This window comes from Leptosomus discolor, chromosome 8 (genome assembly GCF_034619465.1).
Source record: "Leptosomus discolor isolate bLepDis1 chromosome 8, bLepDis1.hap2, whole genome shotgun sequence".
NCBI classification, from domain to species: Eukaryota; Metazoa; Chordata; class Aves; order Leptosomiformes; family Leptosomidae; genus Leptosomus; species Leptosomus discolor.
In genome coordinates, this window is record NC_141398.1 from 50,769,561 (window position 1) to 50,796,986 (window position 27,426).

At 38.2% G+C, this 27,426-nt stretch overlaps 1 protein-coding gene across 2 annotated transcripts in view; it reads left to right on the top strand.

Moving 5' to 3' along the window:
• Positions 1-26,444, top strand: part of CHST8 (carbohydrate sulfotransferase 8) — a 144,498-nt gene extending 118,054 nt beyond the window's left edge. Inside the window, exons 2-4 of one of the 2 annotated variants that reach the window (XM_086469464.1) lie at positions 22,790-22,827; positions 23,840-23,842; positions 25,296-26,444. In XM_086469464.1, coding sequence (XP_086325590.1) covers positions 22,790-22,827; positions 23,840-23,842; positions 25,296-26,444 — 1,190 coding nt within the window. The remainder of the gene's footprint in view (positions 1-22,789; positions 22,828-23,839; positions 23,843-25,295) is intronic. The other variant, XM_086469465.1, reaches the window with a different exon arrangement.
• Positions 26,445-27,426: the final 982 nt, after the last annotated feature.

Sequence of the window (27,426 nt, forward strand, 5' to 3'; positions counted from 1 at the left end):
TCAGGTCTTAGAAGGTACTGGATGTACCACAGCTCCTTCAAATGCACCTGGAGCTGTAGACACGTATCTCTTCATAAAACTGAGCCCGTTCTTTGCCGTGTTCTGTGATACTGCAGTCTTTTCCTTGAATGATTTTCCCATTACTTTCAAAACTTCTGGGGCTACACAGTTACCAGAAAGGTCACTATGCTGGTCCACTACAGGTCAGCAAAAGCATTACAGCTGAGAGTCCCTGTAGTCTAACACAGGGCAGTTTCATGCAATGTCTGGAGCTCTACCTGATCTACACTGCATAGCAAACAAGCGTGAAATGCAGCAGCTGGGTTCAGTTCGCTCAGGCCAGAAGATCTTACCAGTACAGATCCTCCCTACAACAGACTAGTCACAACGGATATTTTCCATATGAAATTCAGGTTTTGAAAGGTATCTCCCATTATCTGAAGCAAAAGCTTTCCTATCAGATCGATAAAATTCTTTTTTCTTCTTTTTTTTTTTAGTTTTTATTTTAATAGTTTTATGCTGTTCCATGAGAGTTTAATAGTACTGTTAACTACAAAACTGTTATATCACATAGGAGCTGACATGTTCTGTTAACTTTACTTTTTAAAATTGTCTGCACTGTTTTCTTCAAAACGCAAAATACACAAAGAAAATTAAAACATCTCATATTGCATTAGTAGATTGGGGGGAGAACTTGTTGGTTTGGGGTTTTTTAAAACATATTATGCATTGATACTGCTGATAGTCATAAAAATTATATTCCAGGAAATACCATTATAAGGGAAAAACTAAATATTCCAGAAATGAAAGTTTCCTAACTTAATCTGGTGTCTTTATTTCACTAGAAGTTACACTCTAACCTTGAGTCAAAATCCTGTTTTCACCTGGATCTTAACTGGAAAAAGCAGTACAGTAAGATTTTTATTGTCCTTGGGAAGACAGGGTTATTGCTTAACTACATCTACCTTTGTACATTGACACATAGAATAACACTGTTCATACAGTTATTTTCAGTTGTTATTGTACCTGTCTGCCAATAATGTGGTAGTAAACGTGGAGCAGACTCAAAAGCTTCAGAGTTCAAGTTCATTACAGTCCAACACAAACCAGCTACTTCAGTGACATGTTAACTCTCACTTGTATGACAATAGTTCTCTCTCCAATAGGACAACTGGTAACTTCTTTGCCACAGAGATTTAGAAACTTTAAAAAAAGAGATTATTTCTGGACTTTCTGGTTGCTCTAAGAAGGTGTGCATCACTTTTTCAATAATACTGGCTATCCTATCAGACAATTTATTGCAAGAAAACAATAAACTCATTGCAACTGATCTCAATGGCATAAGGTAGTTCCTACTTCAGGAGACAATCTACCTACTTCAGATGCTTATATGCATTGTTGTTGGAACTAAGTGATCTGGAAGGCTGTAGATCACTCACTGATCATCTAACATTGCTTTATTTACTACCAAGACAAGCAAATGGTTTCTATCAGTCAACTTACTGATTCCCCCCCAAGAGGGCAACTTCTAGTTTTTGCAGACAGGCTCAGAGTTTGAGGAAGGGGAGGAAAAGAAGGAAAAGAAGGATGCCATTTACGGGAATTAGTATTCAAACTATCTTCCCCAGTCTGTCCCTTTCCACTCCTCCTCCCTCTAAAGAAAACACATAGGGGAAGAACATGAACAGAAGTAGTTGCAAGGTCTAACAGTGCCATTTGTCACTGCCAAGATTCATCAGTGATACAGGATTACAACAGGGAACAACTCAAAGGTTAAGGATTTATCTAGAACATCTGAAATGGATAGTAAACTGAGATTTATAGCAAAGTGCTTAATGAAAATTAATGTTTACTGTCTTAGCTACTGTAATACTGAGAACAGAAAGAAACATGTTCCTTTCCCAGGAGCCACCACTGACCTCTTCCACTGGCTCACAACACCTAAGAGCAGGTACATAGGTTTAACATTTTGTAAATGGGCGGAACAGAAATATGTTCACAAGGGTGGAGCAGTTAAGTACAGTGCCAAAGGCTTACAGAGTTGCCTGTGAGAAACAGGTTTTAAGTGCCTAAATGTGGTTCACTGCCTGCTTAGACTAAGACCCTATGAGCAATAAAGACTTTTATAAAAGCTAATAAAGGCAGCTTTATTGGTTTTGTAGAGCCATCATCAGCATTTTCCTTTCAATATCTACCTAATGACATGCTTTTTAAGAGTTATAGGCTTGTAAAGATCAATGAAAAAATAACGGACCATGAGAAGATGTATTACAAGCCTGATATCTTCATGCCCATGCTGTTATGCAGGTTCACCTTAATCTGATGAAAGACGGTGGTACTACAGTACAAGCTTACTTTTAGGAATTAAGCCACATAAAACAGACAGGTTTTTACATTTCACTACATAAGCCAGTTATGAATTGCATAAAGTTCTAGAAGAACACTTGTTTTTAAATATGAAATTGCAAAACCAAAGGCTTTCATGTGGATTAAAAATAGCAGCTTCAGCTATAAAAAGAAAGAAGAAAATCATTACAGATTTCCATGTTGTGCTTTTTGCAGTAACTGCACCTTATCTATTTTTCTCTGAATTTAGACAATGAAAATAAACTAAACTATTTTCTGCTCTTACTATGTTTAACAAGATTTAGCCTCTTAGTGCTGTAACTAACTGTCTAAAACACTACACAGATCTCTATTTAGTTTAAAATAACTTTTACTTGAAATGAAATCAGCAGCACTCATAAAAATATAGGAGATGATGTGTTCATTATGACCTCTCAATTTCAATAAGAGTGATGCATAGAAGAAGGGAATTTTTATTCAAAAGTTTTGAGCTAGTAGCAGCATTTTACATGTCATGAATATCTGTACATTGGTTTGTGTTAAAGGAAACATTAAATACAGATAAATATAATTAAATGCAGTTGAAACAAATGGGATTCTTCACTTGACCCAAGGTTTCTCTATTACTTCAGTCTAGTACTCAATAATTCTCTAATTCAATAACAAGTGAATTAGGATTCCTCAGTCCCTGTGTAGTTTTAATGCAAGAGAAATCCCTTTCTGGATTTCTAATTATTTGCAAGTTTATTGCTTAAACAAAGCCAAATGCAGATAAGGGAAGGTGGAAAAATGTTCAAAACATCAGAAATCCTAATAGGCACTTCTCTCAAGATGTTGCGTATATTCATTTTGGCTATTGTGATGCCTTTAGGATGTTGAAAGAGAAGAAAGAGAACCCTGAGAACAAGGAGGAGGCACAGTTCTATGGGGAAAATTGGTGCACAGCAATAAAATAGACTTAATTCCTTTTGGAGGACTCAGAGGAGTATGGTTTAAGCAAAGATATTACAGTCAGTTTTAGATCTCTGTAGCCTTGATATAACAAGAATTTCTTTGCATTATTTTACTGACAAAGGTGAAATCATCATTAAAAGTTATGGGAACGGGCTTATTTTAAACAATGTTAGTTATGCAGACTTTCAGGATATGAGCAGAAAGCAGTATTTAAAAAAAAAACACCAACAAATATTAAAACCTCTTGATTTGATAGCTACATATCCTGTCCACATCTGAATTAGTTTGAAACACACTGTAGAACCAAATAAAGCTTACAAGCCCCCACCCTAGAAAACATGCAAGACATCCATATATACACAAATCTGACTTTTGCAAGCAACATTTCAGTTCTCTACATCAGTTAGTCTCCTGTGACACCTTAGGTGAAAGAGGATGTGAGGCCAAACAACTGGATAATGATATTTGAAAATCTATCCCATCAAAGGAGCATGCACAGTAAGAGCATTCGGAAAATGTCTGTGTGAACAGTATGTCCATCAATGTTAACATATAAAGACAAACAGAATTTGGAAGAAATTCCAACACGAAGAAGGCAGCACAAAATATGACAGAAGAATATTTTGGACAGAAGTTAGGAAAAAAAAAAAGTCATTCTTTGTTCAAAAGCACTCCTTGTTATCAGCAATATAATCCTCAAATAAGGAGCCCACCATCATAACATTTGCAGAGCACCAACCACTTATGTTCTTGGTTAGTCAGTTAACATACACTGCACTCCTCTGAGGAAGGCACATTCTTCCTATTTTATAGCTGCAGAGACTGAGGCAGAGAGATTTAGTGGTGAACCCAAGCCTACAGACCAAGTCAAGCATGCTAAGCTCATATTTTTATGTCACATAGGCTTTGAAACCTACCACCTTGCAAACTGTTGAAAATTAAGCCCATTTAAAACATAATCAGCAAAACACAAAGTGAGTGTTGCCTACATTGAGTAACTGTCATGGTTTAACCCCAGCTGTCAGCTAAGCCCCAGACAGCCGCTTGCTCACTTTCCCCAGTGGGATGGGGGAGAGAACCAGAAGAGTAAAAGTGAGAAAACTCGTGGGTTGAGATAAAGACAGTTTAATAGGTAAAGCAAAAGCCGCACATACAAGCAAACAAAACAAGGAATTCATTCACCACTTCCCATCAGCAGGCAGGTGTTCAGCCATCTCCAGGACAGCAGGGCTCCATCATGCATAACCATTACCTGGGAACACAAACGCCATCACTCCAAACACAGAATGATTAGGTTGGAAGAGACCTCTAAGATCATCAAGTCCAAGCATCAACCTAACACCACCATGCTCACTAAACCATGTCTAGAAGCACTGCGTCAACACGCTTATTTTAACGCCTCCAAGGATGGTGACTGCACCACTTCCCTGCGCAACCTGTTCCAATGTTTATGACTACTCTTTCAGTAAAGAAATTTTTCCTAATGTCCAGTCTAAACCTCCCTTGGTGCAACTTCCTGGCCATTTCCTCTTGTCCTATTGCTAGTTACTTGGGAGAAGAGACCGACACCCACCTTACTACAACCTCCTTTCAGGTAGCTGTAGAGAGCAATAAGGCCTCCCCTCAGCCTCCTCTTCTCCAGACTAAACAATGCCCCCTTCCTCCTTCTTCCCTCAGCTTTATATGCTGAGCATGATGTCATATGGTCTGGGATATCCCTTTCGTCAGCTGGAGTCAGCTGTCCCAGCTGTGTCCCCTCCCAACTTCTTGTGCACCCACAACCAACTCGCTGGGGGGGCTGTGTGAGAAGGGGAAAAGGCCTTGACTCTGTATAAGTGCTGCTCAGCAGTAACGACAACATCCCTGTGTTCTCAACACTGTTTCCAGCCCAAATCCAAAACACAGCCCCACACCAGCTTCTATGAAGAGAATCAACTCGATGCCAGCCAAAACCAGCACAGTAACAAACTCAGAAATTTCCTGACCCATACTTAGCCACTTACTAACAACAGATTACTTAATAATTTTTCTTCTATTAATTCACTCCAAGACAGTATCTGCTGTCTTATGAGTTGACAGAATGCATCTCTGAGAAACAGACCATTACGAAATACAAGATTAGTCACTACAGAAAAGATCTCTTGAGGACCCAGTGCTGGAAAAAATATGTTCAGACTTTATACCAGAGGTTGTGTGTCTAAACTTTAAGGATATTATTGCTTCTCTGTAAAAATAAAAAATGCAATGAATCATTTAGTCTTTCATTGAGTTCCCCAAGCTAATACATCAGTACAAATCTAGAATGGCTGGTAGCTGATTTCAGTATATTGGCAAGAAATAAGCTCGCTAAAGACCACATTGCCTATCTTTCCCACAGCATATTTGTGTTATTACAAATGTAGTTTGAAAGCCCTGTCTGAATAGTCTGACAATCACCAAGGAAATTATTCACATTGCTTCTTCCAGCACTTGCTGTCAACAGCTTGGCAATTACCATCTTCTTTAATGGGGGGAAAAAAAAAAAAAGGAAAATTATGTCAACTGACAGTCTTGAGTCTCATTTGTTTACAAACAAAACAGAGCTATGGATTCAAATTTAAGAGGTAGTAAACTGAGAGCAGATCAAGCTTCCTATAATTTTAACTATTTTATTTTATTCATGCAAGACATTCTTCTGTCATAAGATTATCATCCCTGCACCACATACAAACCATACAAGTGAAAATGCAGGTTTCTCAAGTTCCTCTGTGTAAGTGGCATGAGAGATTCTCTGAGGCATATACTCTGAAGAATTTCACTTTTGTGCAAACAAACCAAATGCACAAGCAGTTATGGCGAGAGACTCAAGGCCATGGTACTAAGTATTTTCTCAAAATAAGTGGAATCTTTACATCCTGTATAGCAGAAGGTATAGAAAAGCTATCTGACATTGCATGTGGCAGGCCTTTGCAAGTTTCAGTTCATTTCAGCTTGACCAAAGAAAATTTAGAGCACCTGTGAGAACAGAAGCTGAGATAGCATGAAAAGCATAAAACCAATTCCTGCCAGAAGGCCTTAGTCACTTTAAGATGAAAAAGAAAAGCTAAAAGCAGTTAAAAAAAAAAAAAAAAAAAGGCAAAGCTAGATTGATATCAGGAAACACAGACATACATTTAAATTCATTCTAAACAATGATACAAAAAATTTTTTTTTCTGATTTAGTCCTTACGTTATAGTTTTTGACATCTCCACTTTTTGGATAATTAAAGCTTCTCCTACAGGGCTTTATGACAGTTTTTAAAATGCTGTCCCTTTTTACACAAGGAGAAAAGTTTGGAAAACATTAAGACTGTGTGAAATAGCGATGTTCTTTTGCATGCATCTTCCTGATGGTTTTAATTTTTATTGAGGCAGAGACACAAAGGAATGAAAAAATGTGACCAAACCTTTATTCCAAGTATTTTTAACACATTTCTTTTCCTACACGAAAGTTCTTGCAGAAACAAAAAAAAGTTACATTTTATCTAATATTTTTTCTTCAACAAAATTTAACAGGAAGAAACTTGCTTTTTGCAAGCCCACTGCAGTCTTCCAAAATACATGGCTTTAGTGAAGCAGCACTAACTTCCCAATCCTTTTTGGGAAATGTACAGTGAGAATACACAGCATGAATGAAAAGATTAGAAGAGCAGTTTACCACCACTTGCAAAAATCAATAATGCATTACTACTCGCTCACTGAGAAACTGATCCTGTACTCACTGAAGAAAATGCCAAATTTTTCATACATAAAAGGACAGTGCTATACAATCATAAATAAGCTGTTATAATACTGTAACAAAATTGTTTCAGTTTGGGGGGGGTTGTGGGTGTTTTTTTTGTTTCGGGGTTTTGTTTGGTTGGGTTTTTTTTTTTTTTCACCCACACTTCTAATTCCAATTCTCAGAGTAGCAAATCTTCAGACAGTGGAGTTCAGAGGTTTTAAATATTCCATTTCTGAACAATGAGTGAAGCAGCTGCAGGGAACTCAGCCACTGAAATAAAAATATAAATTCTTTTATTTTTCCCTCAATAGATCAACTATAAGACCATGAGAAGACCAACAAATCAGATTTATAAATAGTAAAAGGTTTGTTTCTGATGAACACCGTTAATTTCAAATGTAACACACCTGCAATTACAATGAAGTCACAACTTCGAATATAAGTGTTTAATATAACATGAAAAGTGGAAATAAAGACTGTAATGAATTGACTTGTCAAAGGTAAAATATTTATTAATAAACAATTGAGATAAATACAAAAGAGGCTTAGAGGCTACCTAGTAGAGTTGCATATACTACTCTTAAGTTTTAAAAATAGGTCTTATCTAGTGTTTATACATTACTGCAACCTGTATGTATTGTCAACAGAAACTCAGCAACATATTAAGTAGCTCAGTAAAAAGTCCGCATTTGAAACAAGAGATTTGCATTTCAGGTGAAACAAATAGTCAGAGATAAAAGTCCTGTATGTGCACAGTTTTCTGCTACAATCCTGTACTTTAATCAGCACTGGAGCACAGGCATCAAGATGACAGTTACAGTACCAAATTACACTGTGTAAGCCACACACCCAGTCAGTAGTGTGCTTCAGCATCAGGAAATAGTTCCATCTAAGACTATTGTCTCAGAAGACTGAACTAGAGTGGCAGATTACTTCAGAGATCTTTTAGCCAATACATAGTGGAGAGAATGAATTGTATACAATCGTATGCAACGTACCGAGTAAACCACAAATATATGGAAGTGCTCTGAACAACAATCATCGCAGAAGAGCTTTCTATGAAATCAAGCATATTCACACTTTCATCAGCTAAATAAAAGTTACATTCCTAGCTAACCATATTCAGCAACCAATTGGCTGCTCACTATTTATATGCACTGACTTACAAAATCAGATAATTCAACTGTCATAGCAACTGCATCACAAATTTGGGTTGTCAAGGTAGATGCAAACAATTCAATCTCTCAGTTCATATGGACCCTTCTTGGGCTGATGCACCATTCTACACTGGGATACTAAAAAAATTAGGAAGTGCTATTATGTGTGAATGAAAAATGCAGACGTGGTCATAAAATGGCAGTGGCAGAGTGGTTCTCACTTCAGGTATCACTGATGGCTCAGAGTGCCAGAGAAGCAAATATACTAGGGCCCTTCTAGTGCCTGCAGACCAGGCAGTGAGCTGCACAAGAAGTAGTGGCACCTGTAGGAAACAGGGAAGAGTGACCAAATGGAGAATATCTGCCTTTTCTCCCTGCCGTAGCAGATGTGACCCTTTTAGAAGGCCAATGTAGCTCATCCAAGTGTGGAGATGAAAAGAACAATCACCAGTCCCCACAGAAGGTTATTTATTTCTCACTCACATATCTGAGATATACTGCCACACCACTGCTGCAGCTTCTCTTACTTCTCTGTCAGCTTCCATGTTTGTAAGTTCTGCAGGGGAGATAAAGGAAAATCCAGTGACCTGGCAGAGGCAGTGACTAGTAAAGTCAACAGAAGAGCCATGTAGATAGGTGAAAGCTATTTACTTTAGCAGTTCCCTGTGCATCCTGTCCAAAGTATTTGCAGTCAGCTGTGGGCAGAAAGATAATGCTAGAATGGAGATGTAGAGTCGTGCTGGGAAGTGCACAGGGAGAGGCGCACCAAAGGCCTCCCCCTCCAATGCCAGTACCAAGCTGTAAATCGATCAGACCCCGAGATATCCAGTTGCTAATGGTAAGAGTTATAAGCAGTGGTTAATAGAGCAAATGTCCTCCAGATCCCAGTCCTGCTGAACTGTCTTAGAATGTCCATATGTTATAACGCTTTGTTAAGCTCAAACCACATGTTCTATAAGCACCTAAACCTGGCAAGACACTTGCACATCATGAGAAGCATTAAGTACCCTCAGCCACATGTCCATTTTAGCACAGTCTAGTATAAAATAGTTTAGACCTACTGAGAACCACCAGTCCTTATCTGATATGCCAGTGTGTTTGTGTGGAGTCCTTCCCTTTTCCATCCTGAATAGGTTCATTCCAAGTCTTCCTGGGAGAGTCTTAACGCTTTTCAGTCTCTCTCCTCATTTAGTACTCTTTTCTCAAGTCACTATGAATTTCTTCTCCCGTTGCCTGGGGTTAATAAGTCAGAGAGATTTCTCAGGCAGCAAGAAATATTACTCTACCTTAGTGAAGCTTCTTCATCCCATTCACCGGAACAAAAGAACTTCTCTCTCATTTTAAAAAACCCTCCTGTCCTCAAGTACTGTCCCTTACACTAGGACAAGGAGATATTTGACAACTTGTGCAGACACGAAGTCCCACTTTCCAGGTGTCCTACTACCAATTTTCCTTGACATTCACATAGCCAAGGAGAAAACACAAACACCAAACTGCCACTGTACTGATGGAGAAGTGCCTCTGATATGCCTCGTAGCCTCCAGGGACATTAATAGTATCTGACTGCCTCTTTGACCTACTGGTATTGTCTTGTCAGGCACAGGCACCACTCTCTGCATCTGATTTTTGATGCCATTTCATGTCATCTGCAACTATAGCCCTGAAGTCCTTTGACATATCAGCATGTTGTTTGTTTCTTTATTAATCTGACTTGATAACAATTCACTTAATTTGTGCGGTTGGCTTGGTTATCCATAATTTCTTCAATTTCTTGAAACAACATTACAGCATCTGCAGACTCCACAGTATTAAAACTAGAGACCTCTGGGTGTAGTAAGTCTGTTTCACCTCTCTCTGTTTTAAGTCCATTTCTTAGAGCTATCTTCGAGCATGTCTCCAATTTCTTGGGGAAAGCACTGTTATTATTTTCAAGGATGTAAAGGTGTCCAGCTGCCATATAACACACCTTCAGTGAAACATGCTGCTAAGGACAAATCCCTCACAACGTGGCATCCAAAGTAGAAAAATGCAACCGTGGCCTTGGTGGAGGGTGGTTACAACTTCTCCAGGCAGAACGGAAGTATACCATTTTGGAAGACTCACCTCATGCAAACATGCAAAGTATGCCATGAGTACAGCAGAACTCCCAAACTGAATACCACTGGGGTCAGTACTAGGGCCACTTCTGTTTAGCATATTTATCAATGATCTTGACGAAGGGATAGAATGCACCCTCAGTAAGTTTGCAGACAACACCAAGTTAGGTGGGAGTGTTGATCTGCCTGAGGGTAGGAAGGCTCTACAGAGGGACTTGGACAGGCTGGATCAACAGGCTGAAGCCAACTGTATGAGCTTCAACAAGGTGAAGTGCAGGGTCCTGCACTCGGCCCACAACAACCCCATGCAGCGCTACAGGCTCAAGGAAGAGCGGCTGGAAAGCTGCCCGGCAGAAAAGGACATGGGGGCACTGATTGAGAAGCGGCTGAACATGAGCCAGCAGTGTGCCCAGGTGGCCAAAAAAGCCACTGGCATCCTGGCTTGTATTAGGAATAGTGTGGCCAGCAGGAGTAGGGAGGTGACCATTCCCCTCTGCTTTGGTGAGGCCACACCTCAAGTACTGTGTTCGGTTCTGGGCACCTCAATACAAGACAGACATTGAGGTGCTGCAGAGAGTGCAGAGAAGGGCAACAAAGCTGGTGAAAGGCCCAGAGAATAAGTCTTATGAGGAGCGGCTGAGGGAACCGGGGCTATTTAGTGTTAAGAAAAGGAGGCAGAGGGGAGACCTTATGGCTCTCTGCAACTACCTGAGAGGACACTGTAGAGAGGTAGGTGCTGGTCTCTTCTCACACGTAATTTATGACAGAACAAGAGGGAACAGACTCAAGCTGCACCAGGGTAGGTTTAGGCTTGACATTAGGAAAAAATATTTTACGGAAAGGGTTGTCAGACATTGGAATAGGCTGCCGAGGGAGGTGGCTGAGCCACCATCCCTTAACGTGTTTAAAGGTCGTTTAGATGTGGTGCTTGGAGATATGGTTTAGGGGTGTACTTGGTAGAGTAGGGTTAATGGCTGGACTTGATGATCTCAAAGGTCTTTTCCAACCTGAATGATTCTATGATTCCACGCAGACTGTCTTCCCCTTAATTTTGATTGCAAGTCCATCCCTAGTATACTTGTATCCCCACTGAATGAAGCAACTGGGAAGAACAAATAGAAAGATTGTTACTAAGTTCAGTATTCACTTCTGTAAGACCTTGGAAAGACAGACAAAGGTCTGGATCACTAAATGAGGTAACAAGGCTTAATCCCTTCAGAGTAGAGAGATCTGTACTATTCCCAAGTCATTTCAGGATTTAGATACCTTTCCTGCCACTTTCAACTTCATGGCTTTTTGCTGAATTACCAGTGGTTACTCAATGATTTATCTTCCTGGCTAGCATGTTAGGTTGAATGTATTTAGTCAAGGAGTAGGATAGTTTTCCAGAAAACATTATAAACTTTCTCTAACTTTACATGGATTTTTTTTTCTAGCTTTACACAAAATGTTAAATTGTGAGTTCTAAAAGTTAGAAGTTTAAAATAGCCTGCACTTACCCTTAAAATTTTCAAGCTCGCTAAAACTCAAGACTAGCACCTTGACTCTTCCTACCCGGGTTTCCAGCTCAGGTCCAGTCCTGAGTGGTATGGGTACCACATAATGTCACATGGATACTGGAAGTAGTCAGCACTCAGTTTTTGAGCAGAATCATTTCCCCCTCATTCTTACTGATCCAAAAGTCAATCCAAGACACTATTGTTACACAAGCAAATTGTTTACCAATCAGTCACTAATATTTGGCCGGAGAAGTGAGGTCCTTAATAAGAAACATGAAGTGTCCCACAAAGGAGAAGAGCAAGGCTGGTGAAAAATGACTAACAGAAAATCAGCACTGTCCTTCAGTTGCTCATTAGTCAGGAATAAGAGGCCTGGCAAGGAGTTTCAACCCCTCTCACCCAGCTTTCCCAGAACTGTTATCTCCTGCTTGTTTCTCACAGGTCATGAATCAAAGTCTGTCCAATTATCACCCCTTTTGCACCTCGTTTTGCAGCTAAGTTGCAGGTGTTAACTTTTTTTAACAAATACTATATATTGACCTCTTGTACTAGGAAGACTTGTCAGTAATTAACTATGAGAACAGGAGAAAGGGAAACCTTATCAGTTCCCGCTAATTGATTCTAACATACAGCATTTGGATGCACATCTGTGGTTTTTGATCCACGGTTTATCTATCAGATCAGTGAACTTCATCACTCAGAGGCATGTCTGTGTAGATCTACCTTTTAAATTTTGCCTGCAGCCTTCTCCCTTTCCATTTGTGCTTTCTCTTCCAAATAAAGTCTCTATAATAACATGAAAGTGGTCCAGAATTCTGCTTGTCTTTCTCTTCCCTCCAAATGAAAGACCACTGAAGCTTTAGTGTCCTACTTGCACAATTTCTTGAAACATTTCTGGGGTTCTAGGTGAGCTATTCTGGCTAGCTAACTCCTGCTCCAGTACAGTCACAAATCACATGAGTGCTTGCTTGAGGTTCATTGGAACTCCTCTAGTTACCTGAATAGTTCTTACAAGCTACTAAATATAAATGCAGTGCTATATTTTAAACCTTAGCTTTACTTTTTAATAAACCTGAATAAAGTGTAATGTCCTTGTCAAAGTTATGCTATGAAGCCAATATGCAAATATTAAATATGAGAATGGAGAATAACTGAAAGGTATTAAGTAGAAATTGCAAGTAACTGCTGACAGTGCCTGAAAGCTAATTATGCTAATTAACACTATTCCCACAGATAGGTCCACAGAAGAAATGGGGAATGCAATAGCACAGGCTTGACTTTCCTGCTTTCTTCACAGAATTCTTATCAAATATAAATTAAATGAGAAAATGGCACTCTCTAATTAGGATGACTAAATAGCAAAGAGAAGACAAAGTAAACAAGTAGTGTTACCTTCCTCATAATAAATTCACAAACAGCTTCTTGTATTCATTCAATTAAGCATGCAATATAAAGGTATCATGTATTTCCATTTCCTTTATTAGCTATCAAGGAAACAGACCAAGTGTAAGTTACACAATTATTTAGTCAAGGAGATGGATTCAGTATATTCTAGAATATTATGAAAAAACACAGTGGTGTGTGTCTTTAAGGGTTCATACACCTGTTCTATTAGCATGTTGCAAGTCAAACAAGTATCAGGGTTTTCAAATTCCAAGTAATGCAAGACTGTTCTCTTCAAACCACTTATGATTTCAACAATGGAGCAGAGGACAGATGAAAGAAAGCCTCGTTACAAAGTCTGAATTTAAATTAATAATTTTCTGGACAAGACAAACACCACAGTTTCAAACAATGCTCAGCTAACAAAGTCACTATAAATACGTAGGTGGTGGGACTTACCAGGAAGTCACAGCAACACTTTAATTGGGTATTGATGCGAATGAAATTTATTCCTCTAAAATGCTACCACTTGTTTCCATTTCTCTCTTGCTTTGACCCTGATGAACCAAAAAATGTGCAAGGCAAACCATATCAAAACAATTATCTCTCACATGAAGTTGTGTTTAAAATAATGGAAAAATAAATGTTTCAGGAAATGGTATTTCCTACTAGTACACTTAACACAAAAACATGTACAGCGAAACAGGCATGAGGCAAGTTGTCCAAGAGGTACAAAGCCTTTATGAGGGGGAAACAACAGCAGGAGGATAGCCTGGATATTTTTTTGAGAAACATTGTGTAGGCATAAACAGTATACTCAGGTGGTACCCACATTTAGAAATGGTGGGTACCAGCTCCATACTGTGATCATTTACTCCAAGAATCCCTTACAGGAGAAAGCAGAGAAAACTGCATATGAAAGATGGCCTAAGTTAAAATGTCAAGAAGGCCATTAGGTCAAGAGCATTGGCTATAAGGGAGTTAATCAGTGAATCAAGAGAGAAGCAATGACAACGTGGCAGCAGCCACAATTCAGCAAGCGCTGTGTTTCAGAATGATGACAGTGCAGTTTTACTAAATTTGGACACACAGGATTGGCTACTGGTACCACAAGCAAACTGGGAATATCAAGTTCTTTGACAGTATGAAAGTCCTCAAGGGGCAAACGTTAAAAGTCACTTACTGTGTGTACTGATCTCTACTTTTGTTCCCCCAGTTGTAATTTTTTCTTGTTCAAACTGATGGATGAACCTAACGCTTTTAATTATTTCCAGGGTATGCCCTTCAGAATTGCATTGCTTTCCCCATATACAGTACTTCTGTCCAGAGACTCCCTTACTTCATTAAGATGGAAAGTCATTTCAGTCACAAAAAGCCAGAGTAATTGTGTTTTAATCAACTGAAGTGCACACAAGCTGCTACCATCATAAGTACCCCATGACACAAATGCAGCAAAATACTGCATTGCCTGCTGCCTATGGGACGGAGAAACTGCAGATTTGCCTGCTTTAGAAATATTTTCACTTAGATTCAACACCTACCTTGCTGAAGCTGACTTGGATTGAAAAGCACAAGATCAATATGAAGTAATTCAGTCTGCACACAATACTAGCACAGGAGAGGGGAAAACATGGGTGAATGGCTATCTTTAGGAAAGTATTCTACTTCACCACAACAGCTGCTTAAGAACAAGCCACAAGTCAGAGTTCCTGAAATAAGTTGCATTTAAACTATTAAAAATTGTATGCTTGGCAATGGTAGGACTGAAACAAAAAGCTAAGAACTCAGGAAGAATGAGTTACCTGATTTACAAAGGAACTCACATGTGAAAGAAGGCTCATAAAGAGACAAAAAACCCCTAACCCTCAGTAGCTTGGCAAACTTTTTATGTATTCCCAAAATAGGGAAAAAAAGAAGCTTTTTACTCAAAGTCACTACTTAGAGGTCCAGAGGGCTACTTTGGAGACTGGGAAATAGTCACAGAAACATTCTATCCATCCCCCTCTGAACAAAGGAAATAACCATCAAACCTGTGTGTTAAATTTTCAGCTCCTTTAAATCAGCAAGATGGACTTAAGAATCAAGTTCTTTGCCGCAAGTTTAATGGGAGATCGATCTTGCATACCAGAGCTATGGAGGCATGAGAACATAAGATGGTTTAACATTTGCACAGCAAACAAACATTAACTGCACTCAAAAAAGAAATCAATTTTTTTCTATAAATCTTAGTTTAAATGCAGTATATTTTTATTAGAGTAAAAATGCAATCCTGTCAGATATTGTGGTTAATGAACATCCCTCTGAAGAGGGATGAAATATCCCAGCGAGATTTACCCTCTAAGAGGTTTCTTTTCTTTTTTTTAGCATCAACATTGTTGGCAAGGACAATGGTAAAGCAATAGAACACAAACAAGTTTCAAATTAAGAAGGATGAATTAAAATTGAGTTAATCAAATGCAGACACATTCTTGTTTCTGGAAATATTACAAGCTTAGCTTTTGTTACACTGTCAGAAGTGCTGGATCGCAGAGTCAGAGCAGAGACTGAGAATTCTTTATACCGGGAAAAAAAGGTGAAGGGAAGGAAAATATTGGAAAGAACAGGAGCATGAATATTAACAGCAGGAAAAGTACAAAAGAGGGCTGTAAATGTGTAAATGTTAGCCAAAAAACAGAGATTGTAGAAAGCACTGAAGAGGAGCCAGTAATTGCATCTTAGGAAATACTAGCATCACACCACGGAAGCAAAAAGAACTACTCTCAAGTTACCAGTCCTTGTTTGTTCTCCATCATGGCTATAAAAATCAGGACTCCCCTGGAACACACACCCACCTACTGGATCATTCTCACAGTGAGGTTCTTCAAGAAGTTGCAGCTTTATATTGCATGCAGCCCATGTGCCCTATAATGAAGCTTACTCTCAGCAGCTCAGTCCCCAATCCTGCTACACCAGCTTCACACAAGCTGGGAATGTTTCTACAGTCCACAGTCCACTGACACATGGCACGTTAAGGACACACACATCCAACTACTTAGAAGGCATGTAAGTGAGAATCTGATAATCCAGAGATGTGCAGCAGAATCTGGGCCTCAAAACCTTAGTATTCAGTGGGTAAACCAGATCTCGCTACTTGATCTGCTCATGTAATGAACATCATGATTAGAAGTTAGATACCTGCATTCTAATCTAGACATTACTAAAGAATCACTGTATGAGTCTAGATTTAAATTTTTCAGAGCAAAATTTGACCGGTAACATCGAGGCTTCAGATAATCAATATTTGAGTTTGTAATTCAAAAGGTGACAACCTAAAAATCAGATCAATTTGGCAAATACAGGTATTAGCCTCTGCTTCTCAGGTGTGAAAAGATGGAATAGTAACAAATACTTATTACACTTTGCAATGTAAAGTAGAAAAAAAAAAGCACCACATGGTAGATACTGTAGCAATGGATATCAGAATAAAATATTTACAGTAACATCTAATTTTTTTTCCAGAAAAGTTGCGTTACAAATGAGTTCCTGATAATTCACTCTTACAAATCATACATAAATAAAATAATTCTAATTCTTGTCACATAGATAATTATTCTGCCACCAAATACAAAAAGGTACCATAAAAATGAAAGGTGCTAGGGAGACTGTGTTTGCTTTAAGAGGGACAGACAAGTTCCTTGGTCAAATTGCAGGAGGCTCAAGGTTTTCCTGCATGCAACCTGTCATTCAGAGAATACAGTAAAATTTGTTGATGTTATTTTTATCATTGCAACAATTAGCGTGAAACAGATATGAAAATAAGACCCTCTGTGACTCAGAAATACACGCCTTCACAAGTCTCTGTAAAACATGATGATGTGTGTTCTGTCACTAAGCATTTAGCTTTGACAAGGGCTCGGCAGTGTATCACTTAAACAAAGCATTCACTGTAAAAGTCTACTCATCTGTGGGAAATGACACTACACACTTGGAGCTTCACTGGGGACTCACAGAAGTTAGATTATATAGCTTCACTGTGTAGGTTTGCTTCTTTCTTGATGCACAACTTAAGATGTGCTACAGCTTTGCTAAGCCTTCTTTACTTTGCCTCACTAATTGTGTCTGTATTAAAATTAAGTACTGTGCGTGTAGCTTAGGGAAAGCCCCCTCAAAAGTCCCTAATCAAATAAACTAGAAGTTTTACATATAAAAAGAATCTATACATAGCATACAATTAAAACAGATACACACGTATAAAGTTTGTACTATTAATTAGGCCTCAATTTCAAAATAAAAGTATGTTCTAACAAGAGGTTTATGTATTTTAAAAGTATTCCAAATACATATGCTACATTTATATATTTTTATATATGTAAAAACAAATAATTTACAATGGCAGCAATCTTAAAAAAAATTAAATTTCTTCAATGAGTAATTTAATTCAAATACGTAAACAATTAGACACCAGAGTAAGTTAGGATCAGAAATGGGCAGTTCTTTTATACTGTACAAGCTAAGAGTTCATGTCAAATGACAAAAAAAAACTGGAAAAAGATGATCTGACCAGTATTTTGGGGAAAATCTTTTTCAAACTAAAAATATTCCATTCTAATCAGTATACAGAGTACTAGTCTATTATTCACTCTGCGATTAAGTACGTACTGTCTTTGAGTAAAGACCTAAGACTGGAGCACGTGCAGACAGGACATGATGCAGATGTTCATGCCACGATAGTATCAGCCCTTCCAGAGTGTATTTCACAAATCAGTTTGGATGAAGTGAACAACCATACACCACTCACAGAAGGCCATTAAGAGGGATGGAGTCACAGATGCAGACTTGAAGTTATTATTTTTATCAAAAAATAGTTTAGCTGCAGTGTAGTCTTAGAACAGAGGAAAGCTCCAGAGGAAAACCAAAATTAGGTCTTGAAGCAGAGACAGAGAAGGCAGAGAGGCAAAGCTACATAATATTACACAAGGAAGATGAAGCCCATTTTATTGTGTTGCTAGTAGCATTTAAAAAAAAAAAAAAAAAGAGATCACAATGGGTTTGACTATATGGTAGGACTGGATGAAGCATACCGCCCATATTTGATGAAAGACAACAGAAGCAGACATAAAACACAGGCCAAGCTCAGGTCTGGAAAATCATGGTTGCACAAGGGGAAGAGAAAAAAACACCACGAAGACTGACATAAATTATGTATAATTGATAGAACGATTCTGTCTCTCAGCTATTCTGTCTCTGTTTGAGCACTAGTGAGATGCTGGTCATCATCATGTCTGGCACCAAACATTTAATCACTAACTTCACCTAGGTGCAGCAGACATCAGTGGTTTATTTATGTCAAAAAAAAAAAAAATTACCACTTTGGCAATAACATCTGAAAGCTCTAAGTAACATGGGTAGTAAAGATGTAGCATAACATTAAACTTAGATTTTGATTAGCATACTAGATCTGTGCAATATTAACTTCCCTGAGTTCACTGCACTTAAGAGGGTTTTTTCCATGTAGCTTTAAATCTGAAGCGACAGACTGTATCATGAGAAACACAGCTAAAAGAAGCCAACTTTAGAAGTCACAAATTCAGAAAACATTGAAGAGATTGGCAAGTGCTTCACCAAACATTTACATTAAACATGAATTGTTGTTCTGATTACATCTTAAAGCCAGTAAATGAATAATCATTTTTTTCACTTATCTCCTACTAGCATTTATTTTTAATATTTTAAAGTATAGCATATCAGTGCAAAGTATTAATCTCTCAAATACGTTACTTTTATGAAACACTACTACAAGAATGTAACTAGTCATGATTAACCACAAAAAAAGATAGGTCTCATAACTGCTCTTTGCTCTTTTGTGTTTGGTTTGGTTTTTTTTTTTAATAATTAGTATTCACGGTAGATACACATCAACTTTTAACAGGCAATTACACAAAGTGTGTGGTTCTGCCACACGCTATCACTGGTCCCACTGAAGTCAGGACAAATGACCACAACTAAACATGCCTGGGAAAAAAAAACCCTAACCTTAAATTTTACATTACAATTTGGACACAGCAAATGCTCTGATATTTGCATCTGATTCTGTCCAAAATAATTGCTCAGTTTTACAATAACTGGCCAAGTCTTTTCTCACCTATTTACATTTTCAATTGTGAAAAGCTCAAAATGCTTTCAGAAAGGGAGTGAATCTGTAGACATTATATGATCTTACCTTTCGGAGAGGGCTGCACAACCATTTTCCCCTAATTACGCTGGTAGGCATAATTAGTTCACAGCAGAAGAAATACTTAAATATGTAAATTCTCACCTACAGATACTGACAGCCAAAGTCAATCTCCAAGATCCATGACAGAGGATGAGACATGACTTAACACTACTCAATCCAGTTTAAAGACCAACCAAAAATTAAATACTTGAGGAATAAATTGGTACTGCACAGAATGGTGACTATTGTCTGTAATAACATTATTACGAGATTTACTAAGAGAATTACTAAGCACGTTATATTACATATACACAAAAAGTCAAAAGATAACCATAGAAAATGAGTAAATTGACCAACCCATACCACCAGACTAAATTTCTTAACCAAGTGAACATTTCAAGACTATACCACACATATACGATTTCTGCCTGTAAGATAAGAAATAGCATAACAATACTCTGAATGGATACGGAAAATAGTATTTTATTTCAAGCTCTGCTACAAGGAAGCCTAAAGTTAAGCAACTACTTCAATGAGCTGTATTAATGATGCCTTAGAGCAGAGGCCAAGCAGCCAACGCAAATCTAGCTCAAGTGGCTTAAAGTTATGCCTTTAGGGTTAGCAAAAAATAAGAGGTTACATCTGCTGACAAACAGAACATTTTCATGGTTTAAACAGATCACCCATGATCTAGTATCAATTCTTTCAAAGTGCTGGTGCTCAGTTTTTGCTACTCTTTTTGGACAGCATTTTCCAAACCTTCATTGCTCTGTAACATATCACACAGCAGTAGAATAAATGTGGTTCTTTAACTGATCACATAAAGAACTGGACAACAGCTCAGTAACATCTCCTAAAGCCTGGTGTAACAGAATCAGTTTTAATCCTCCAGAACCCACACAAGGATGCTATAGATTAGCTCTGTTTCTCTTTAGAATATACCTTCTGACTTTATTTTGCAGCTAAACATTTTTGAGAAGCAGCTAGGAAAACACTTAAAACTCCTATAAGATGTCTGGAACTTATTTCTAAGGAAGTAAAAATAACGTGCCCTTTGCTTTTAATAGGCACAGAATCACAATATCCCTATGCACCTTAACTTGAGTTTATTGCCAACAAATTGCTGCAGTGGAATTAAAGCTAAAACATGAGCCAAAAGAGTAATGAGCACTGCTAGATGAGCTCGAACGGCACGGAAATAAATAGCAATTTTACTCAGACTCTACTATAAACACCAGTTTGTACATCTGATTTAAAAAAACCAAAACATGATTGATCATATAACTGCAATAAGGTACAATGCGAACTATGAATGCACGGTGTTTCCGAGAGCTTTCATAGTACCATGAAAATTAATCTGATGGGACTGAGCTATCCCAGTGATACTTTCACTTACAATGCTCTGCCATACCTTCACCTGTAATTGTCCTTGTCAGAAAGGCTGTGAATTTGTAATGCAGATTTACTAAACTGAGGTCTTCAAGCAACTGAAGTTCTCAAGCAACAGTGGCAGTGATAATAGCAGTTTTATGAGTTGAAAAGCCCCACATTAATTTCATAATTAAGTATTTTTTCCATTATAAATTCCGGTATTATTAACTTACACTTAGCAGAGGTTAGGAACAGTAAAGACATACTAGACATCTGCTAAAGCTGCCTTCTAGGATTTTCACATCTTTATTACGACATTTTCAGGTAGACATCACTGTAGAAGCCAGAAGATTTGTCAAAACACAATTCTGTATTGTTTTGACTCTCCAAAACTGCAAACATTACCTCACATACAATTCCATTCTTTGTTGCTGTGGTTTTACAGCAAAGGATAGCACTCAATGCAAGCTATTACTATGATTAAGTACTATACTATCCAAAGTCGGAGGGGGAGAAACCGCACAGCTTTAGGTAAGTACACAAAGAACAGCCTTTTTTTAGAGCTCTGTTGCATTAAAGGGCAAAGGAATTAGGCAGAAAATTAACCCCCTTGTGTTCCAGCTTGTCCTCAGATATCAGAGGGGCTGGGGGCAGCTGGGCTTAGACTCCAAGTGATGCCCAATTGGGTTCTGTGAGTCTGGTCATGTCCAATATCAGTCTAGTGGCGCTCAATGAAACTAACATGGCCAGATGTAGGAGTGTGGTCATGTTCAAAAGAGCTCACACAGCTAGATTGATCATACTGCAGTTTATTGGAGCAGCAACAGATACACAAGTTCTTTGGATTGTCGGTGATAAATTCACTGACCACAAATCACATGCAAATTTCAAATGAGAATAACACAGCCTGGCTATAAAACACATTAAGTTATAAAGCAACTCTACACAGATTTCTAAATTTCCTGGGGAGCACCCGGTGCAACTGAGTGTTCGAGTCTCACCCAAAAGTGTCCCTATGGGGAGGTGGGGGGAAGAGAGTCTCAGCCCATAAACTGATCCCAAAAGTCTAAGATGGTCTGTGACTTGTCATCAATGGCATCTTCCCTAACATCCTTCTCTCAAACTCTTTTTTAATACTATTTTTTACTTTTGAAGTGGAGCTTGAGTGACTCTACCTTTGTTATAATTGGTGTAAAATTTCCTCACTTTGCTTTTAAAGATTTAAACTAGAGAAATTCAGAGCACAGGCTCAGTGAGGAGTGGTCACACCTGGGAGGCAGGTAGCTTTTGGGATGGAGGTGTGTTTTGGTATTATAATGAGATTATAATAAACCAAGTTTGCTTCAGGACATGAGTTTAATCAAAAAGATGAGAGACTGTTGGCCTAGGCTACCAACTATGCAGCTTCTCAGTTCCGTAGCATCATCAAGGTCCCGTCTCAGCAGTGATATCGCAGAGCCTGGCTGTGTTGTCTCCGCTCCGTTCCACCCTCCATGTTATCTCTCTTAGAGTCAGCACACCAAGCTCCCCTGGTGTTGCCAACATCTAAGGCTGCAGGCTGTGTTGCCTAGCGAATCACCCGTGGAACAGTTTTTTTTTGCATATCAGCTGCATTCCACCCTGGAAACTCCTTCATTGCTGTATAGGAGGAGGTATCTCAAGAAGTCCCCCCCAGTAATTACTCCACAACTCTAACCTAGGATCACAAATTTCAGCTGCTTCTCATTCTGCTACTGGCCTTTTAGCTGAGGTTAAGCAATCACTTTTCTCCATCTCACATTTCCTCATCTGTAAAAAGGGGATAGAGACATTCACTCCATTTCACAATTGTTATGACATCTATAAATAAAGAGGCCTTCCATAGAGTATTGTTACTATGAAATATACATTAATTACATTTCATCACTGATCTATTTATCATTGCGTAAACAGAACTTGTTCCTGTTTTCCTTTTAGTTACTGAGAGGACACCCTTATCAGACCAGCTAAAATGAAACTAATGTTTTTATTTTTACTAAATAATGACTTTAATTTCTTTCTTTGTTTAGGGATAAAATATAACATGGGATTCCAGCAACCAAAAAAAGTAAGTTTTCAGAAGTACCTAAGGAAAATTTTACCCATATTCCAAGTATGGAGTAGAGATAGAGATGGCTCAGATAAGGCCACTAGACTGGAGCTGAAGCATTGAAAAGGAAAGATGCATCAAAGCTTTGCCACGATGTGCAAATTTTCCTTTTAAAATATGAATTTGATAAGCTATGCAACTTTAGTTTTATGAGTTTTTTCCTACACCGGATATTGCCAAAAGATACTGTAAACTTTGCATATATTAATATTCTCTATGAAATCATACTGATCAAATGAATGTTTTGAGAAGTATTCAAAAACAGACTACAGAAAAATACTGGTGAAATTCCTCCATCTAGTGGCTGTTGGCACACCCACAGCAGCAGTGAATGGCTGCGGTGGGCTGTCAGTATTTCATAAAGGACAAGTGCAAAATATGCAAAGGAACAACTGTGCAGCTGCCAGCTGTTACCCAAGTGCCACTGCCTGGTGAAATAAGTGTGATGTGATTGACATCACTCCATCTCTACAGCTCCAGACTGACCTTCTGGATGAAGAGTTACACTGACAGAAGACAGTCAAATCATGGCATTTTGGGTTTTCCAAAAATCTGTAGGTTCATCATCACCATTGTCATTAAAGGTGCAAATACCTAGGAAGTCCGAATTTGATAACCTTGACATATCAGCCACATCACGAGTAAGTAAGATTGAATTACAACCACTCTGTAAAGGGTACAGAAATATATCTGGTATTTTACAGACAAAAACTTTAATATACCTTTGACTGCCAGAAACAACCTCTGAAGATAAGAGCAGAGTACAACAATAACTCCCAACAACTGAATACAGTGTCTTGTATGACAAATTATTAATTGGTTTCCCAGTCTGCACATCACATCACCTCCACTACCAGAATAGCCAGCAAAACATTTCAGAAGCCTAAGTTCTGCAACAACTTGCATATTACTCTAAATTTTTTTTTAATACTGATCTGTTTGAGTTTTGTATAAGAGCTATCAATTTAAGCAAGTCACCTATAAAATAATATGATTTGCCTTTTTTTCCTCTTCTTTTGTCACCAATGTTTTTTGTAATGAATACTAAGTCTCTTTTTTGAGACTTTTTTGTAATCTCTCGCCTTTAAAGGAGGATGTGGCAAGATATAACCTCCATGACAGCCCAAGTTTAAGTTACCTGTAGCATCTCTTTTTTCAGCCAACAGAAAGAGACTTGGAGAATCACTATTACAATTAAGATTTAATCTGCCACCTTGAAAGAGCATGACTCTACTAATCTCCATACTGTACACCTTAAAATTCATCCAGTATCTTATTTTTGAAGCTAATTTTAAGTACTATTAGGAAGCAAATAAAGACTGAAAATCAGAAATCGACACTATATAAAACCTTTACGTATAAAACCTTTAAATAAACATTAAGTATTTTGGGTAAGTGATACTCATTCTGCAACTACATCTGCTTCCTCTGTTGAAATACTCCCTAGTGGTTCATGTGCCACTCTGCTCCCAGACGAGTTCTCAAAACAGGGATGACATGTAGTTGAACAGTGTCCAGAACCTAATTGTAGTCTTAGAGGCATAGACATGTAGACAGGGATTTAATTCAGTTGCTTCTCTAAGCAGGAAGTAATGGAGCGTAACTGGGCTGTATGCTGAAAGAAGTATTAACCAGTGAGATCCACCTAATGAAAAGAAGCAGTCCCAGAAACCCCTTATCCATAGACCTGCTTCACTTACTCTGTTTTCACTTGCCTAATCCCAGCCACAGCTTCATTCCCACCCTGTACTGCTCCTCATCAAGCCTCAGCTGATTTGGTCCCAGGCTCACCTCAATCAAGCCTCCCTTCAGGGTCCCTATTCATGCTGTTCTCACCAAACCTACTTGTCTACAAAGCCTGCATGTTCTGTCTGCTTCCCTCTTCCCACTTTTGCTCCCTCTACATCTTCACTCCACTTTACAAACACTATAAACCTCTCTTCCTTGTCAGGCTTCACTCTCTGCACAACTGCCCTCACTGCAAAACTAAGCTACTGAAAGGGTGGGGGGCACAGAGGGACCCAAACCATATTTGTGTGGAAATTATTCCAGCCTGGAATAACTAAATAAGTCCTCAAAATACTCAGATACCCCTTGTGGAAATTTCAAAGACAACATATATAAAACAAAAGTATCTATCAATGTTTGGGTACAGGCATCACCTAAAATACAGTTAAATACAAATCTGAACTGGAATTTACGAGTTCAGGCTCATTCAGCATTTGAATTTCATGTAAGCACAGAACAAGATGACAAGAAAAAAGCACATACCACAATGCAGGCACAGCACTGAGGACTTGCAGCAATACATTTTCTTGTACAATTCTGCTGAATTCAGAGTGTATGAAAGATGAAGTTGTACAAGCTGTTAACAGTAACAAACACTTTCTCATTTATTAACATCTTGAATCTATTTTTCCCATCAGGACTGTGTTTCCAGCAATAATCAGGATAGAAGATTAAGAAAAAATACAGCAGACGGAGTAGCAATGGTAAAGCAGAGCGATTCATTACACCTATCTGAAAATGTGCCCACTAAGCTTCAAAGCACAGACAGAAGGCAAAGCAGCATAATGTTCGCTATGAAAGATCAACAGAAAGGTGAAGAAATTAATTCCATCAGGCTTCATAAACGGAGGAGGAGATTTATAATTAAAAAGAGCCCAATTCTGATTTCCATGAACAGTTCCATTCTCAACCTGCCCACACTTAAATCTGAGGATAGAAACAACAAGAAGTGGAAAAGTCTCTATCAGATCCAAAGAGAAAGAAAGCAGATTATGAGGGAAACTTGTTCTAAATACAAGAGTAATAATAGAAGAATAATCACTCCTTATCATGTTTCTAGAATATTTGTAGAAGATAAATACAGAGTTTTATACTGTGAAGTACCAAAAGCTGGCTGCTCCAACTGGAAACGGGTGCTCATGGTTCTTAATGGGCTGGCTTCTTCCACAAAAGATATACAGCACAACACAGTGCACTATGGAAACTATTTAAAAAGACTGGATGGGTTTGATCACAAAGGAATTTATCATAGGCTCAACACTTACACAAAGATGCTTTTTATCCGTGAACCTTTTGAAAAGCTGGTATCTGCATTTCGGGACAAGTTTGAACATCCAAACAATTACTACCATCCGGTTTTTGGAAAAGCCATCATTTCCAGATACCGTGTCAATGCCACCAAAGAAGCATTAAGGACAGGCTCTGGAGTCAAATTTAAAGAGTTCATTCAATATCTCCTGGACGTACACAGGCCAGTGGGTATGGATATCCACTGGGATCACGTCAACAGGCTTTGCAGCCCATGTTTAATAGACTATGACTTTGTTGGGAAATTTGAAAGTATGGAAGAAGATGCAAACTTTTTCTTGCACTTAATTGGTGCTCCACAAAATTTAACTTTCCCCAAGTTTAAAGATAGGCACTCCAATGAAGAAAGAACTACCACTAAAATTACACAACAGTATTTTGCACAGCTTTCTCCTTCTCAACGACAACGAAGCTATGACTTTTACTATATGGATTACTTGATGTTTAACTACTCAAAACCTTTTGAAGATTTATATTGATTTAAGAGCTGGGACACTTCCACAGTCATATCAGTTGAATTGCATAACAAATCCAGGTGGCTTCTGTTTATATACACACTTGTCTGTTAGTAAACAATTGGCTGAAGAGCAGGAAAAAACCCAAAACAGAACATAAATGGCTAGTGATGTTTACACCTTCACCTTAATTGCCTCCTTTTTCAATATCATATTTTTCTATAATTTCTCCATATGAAATGTATGTACATATATGTATAATATATCAGGGCTCTCAAATAAAGCACATGATTTTCCATGCTGGTGTGGCCTGTGTTTGCACTGGGAGGACAGTTTGAAACTGGGGAAACACGGCTGACAATTCTACACTGCAGTCAGTATTTCAAGCTCTTTGCTATTTAGAAAATAAGTCTGCAAGTGACAGAGTAGCAAGAAAAAAAAAATACACTGAGTAAAATTTACAGTTCATCAAAATCCAAAACACATGAAGCCATACACTAAACAGGCATTATGTATTTGAAGTTGGTCATAGATTGCCATTTCCTGATATTCTGAAGTTACTTAGGGAGAAAAAGTCTATCACATCTACATTATTCAAAAACACACTGGTGAAAACAACTAATACTTAACGGCCATGTGAGTGCAGTATTAAACCAGATGTTGCAATTCAAAGTGAGGATGTGTTCTCCCCCTTCAATACTTCCCTTATGGCACATTCATCTGCAAAAAGATAAAATGCAGGCGAACATTTGCATCTTTATAAACGTTATTAAGATTCTTTTAATCCTTTGCATTAACATAAATCTCTGGTTTAATCTTCATAGTCACCAGGAATATCAAATCTTTCCTTCATAATAACAAGCAAGACTAAACGCAACTTCTTGCCCAACAGGGTAGTTCTTTTCATTGCTGCAAACAATTTGCACTTGTTTATTTCAGTAACAATTAGATCTGACTTAACACACACAAAAATATTCCAGGTGCTTTAGTTCAGTTGTTCATTTTC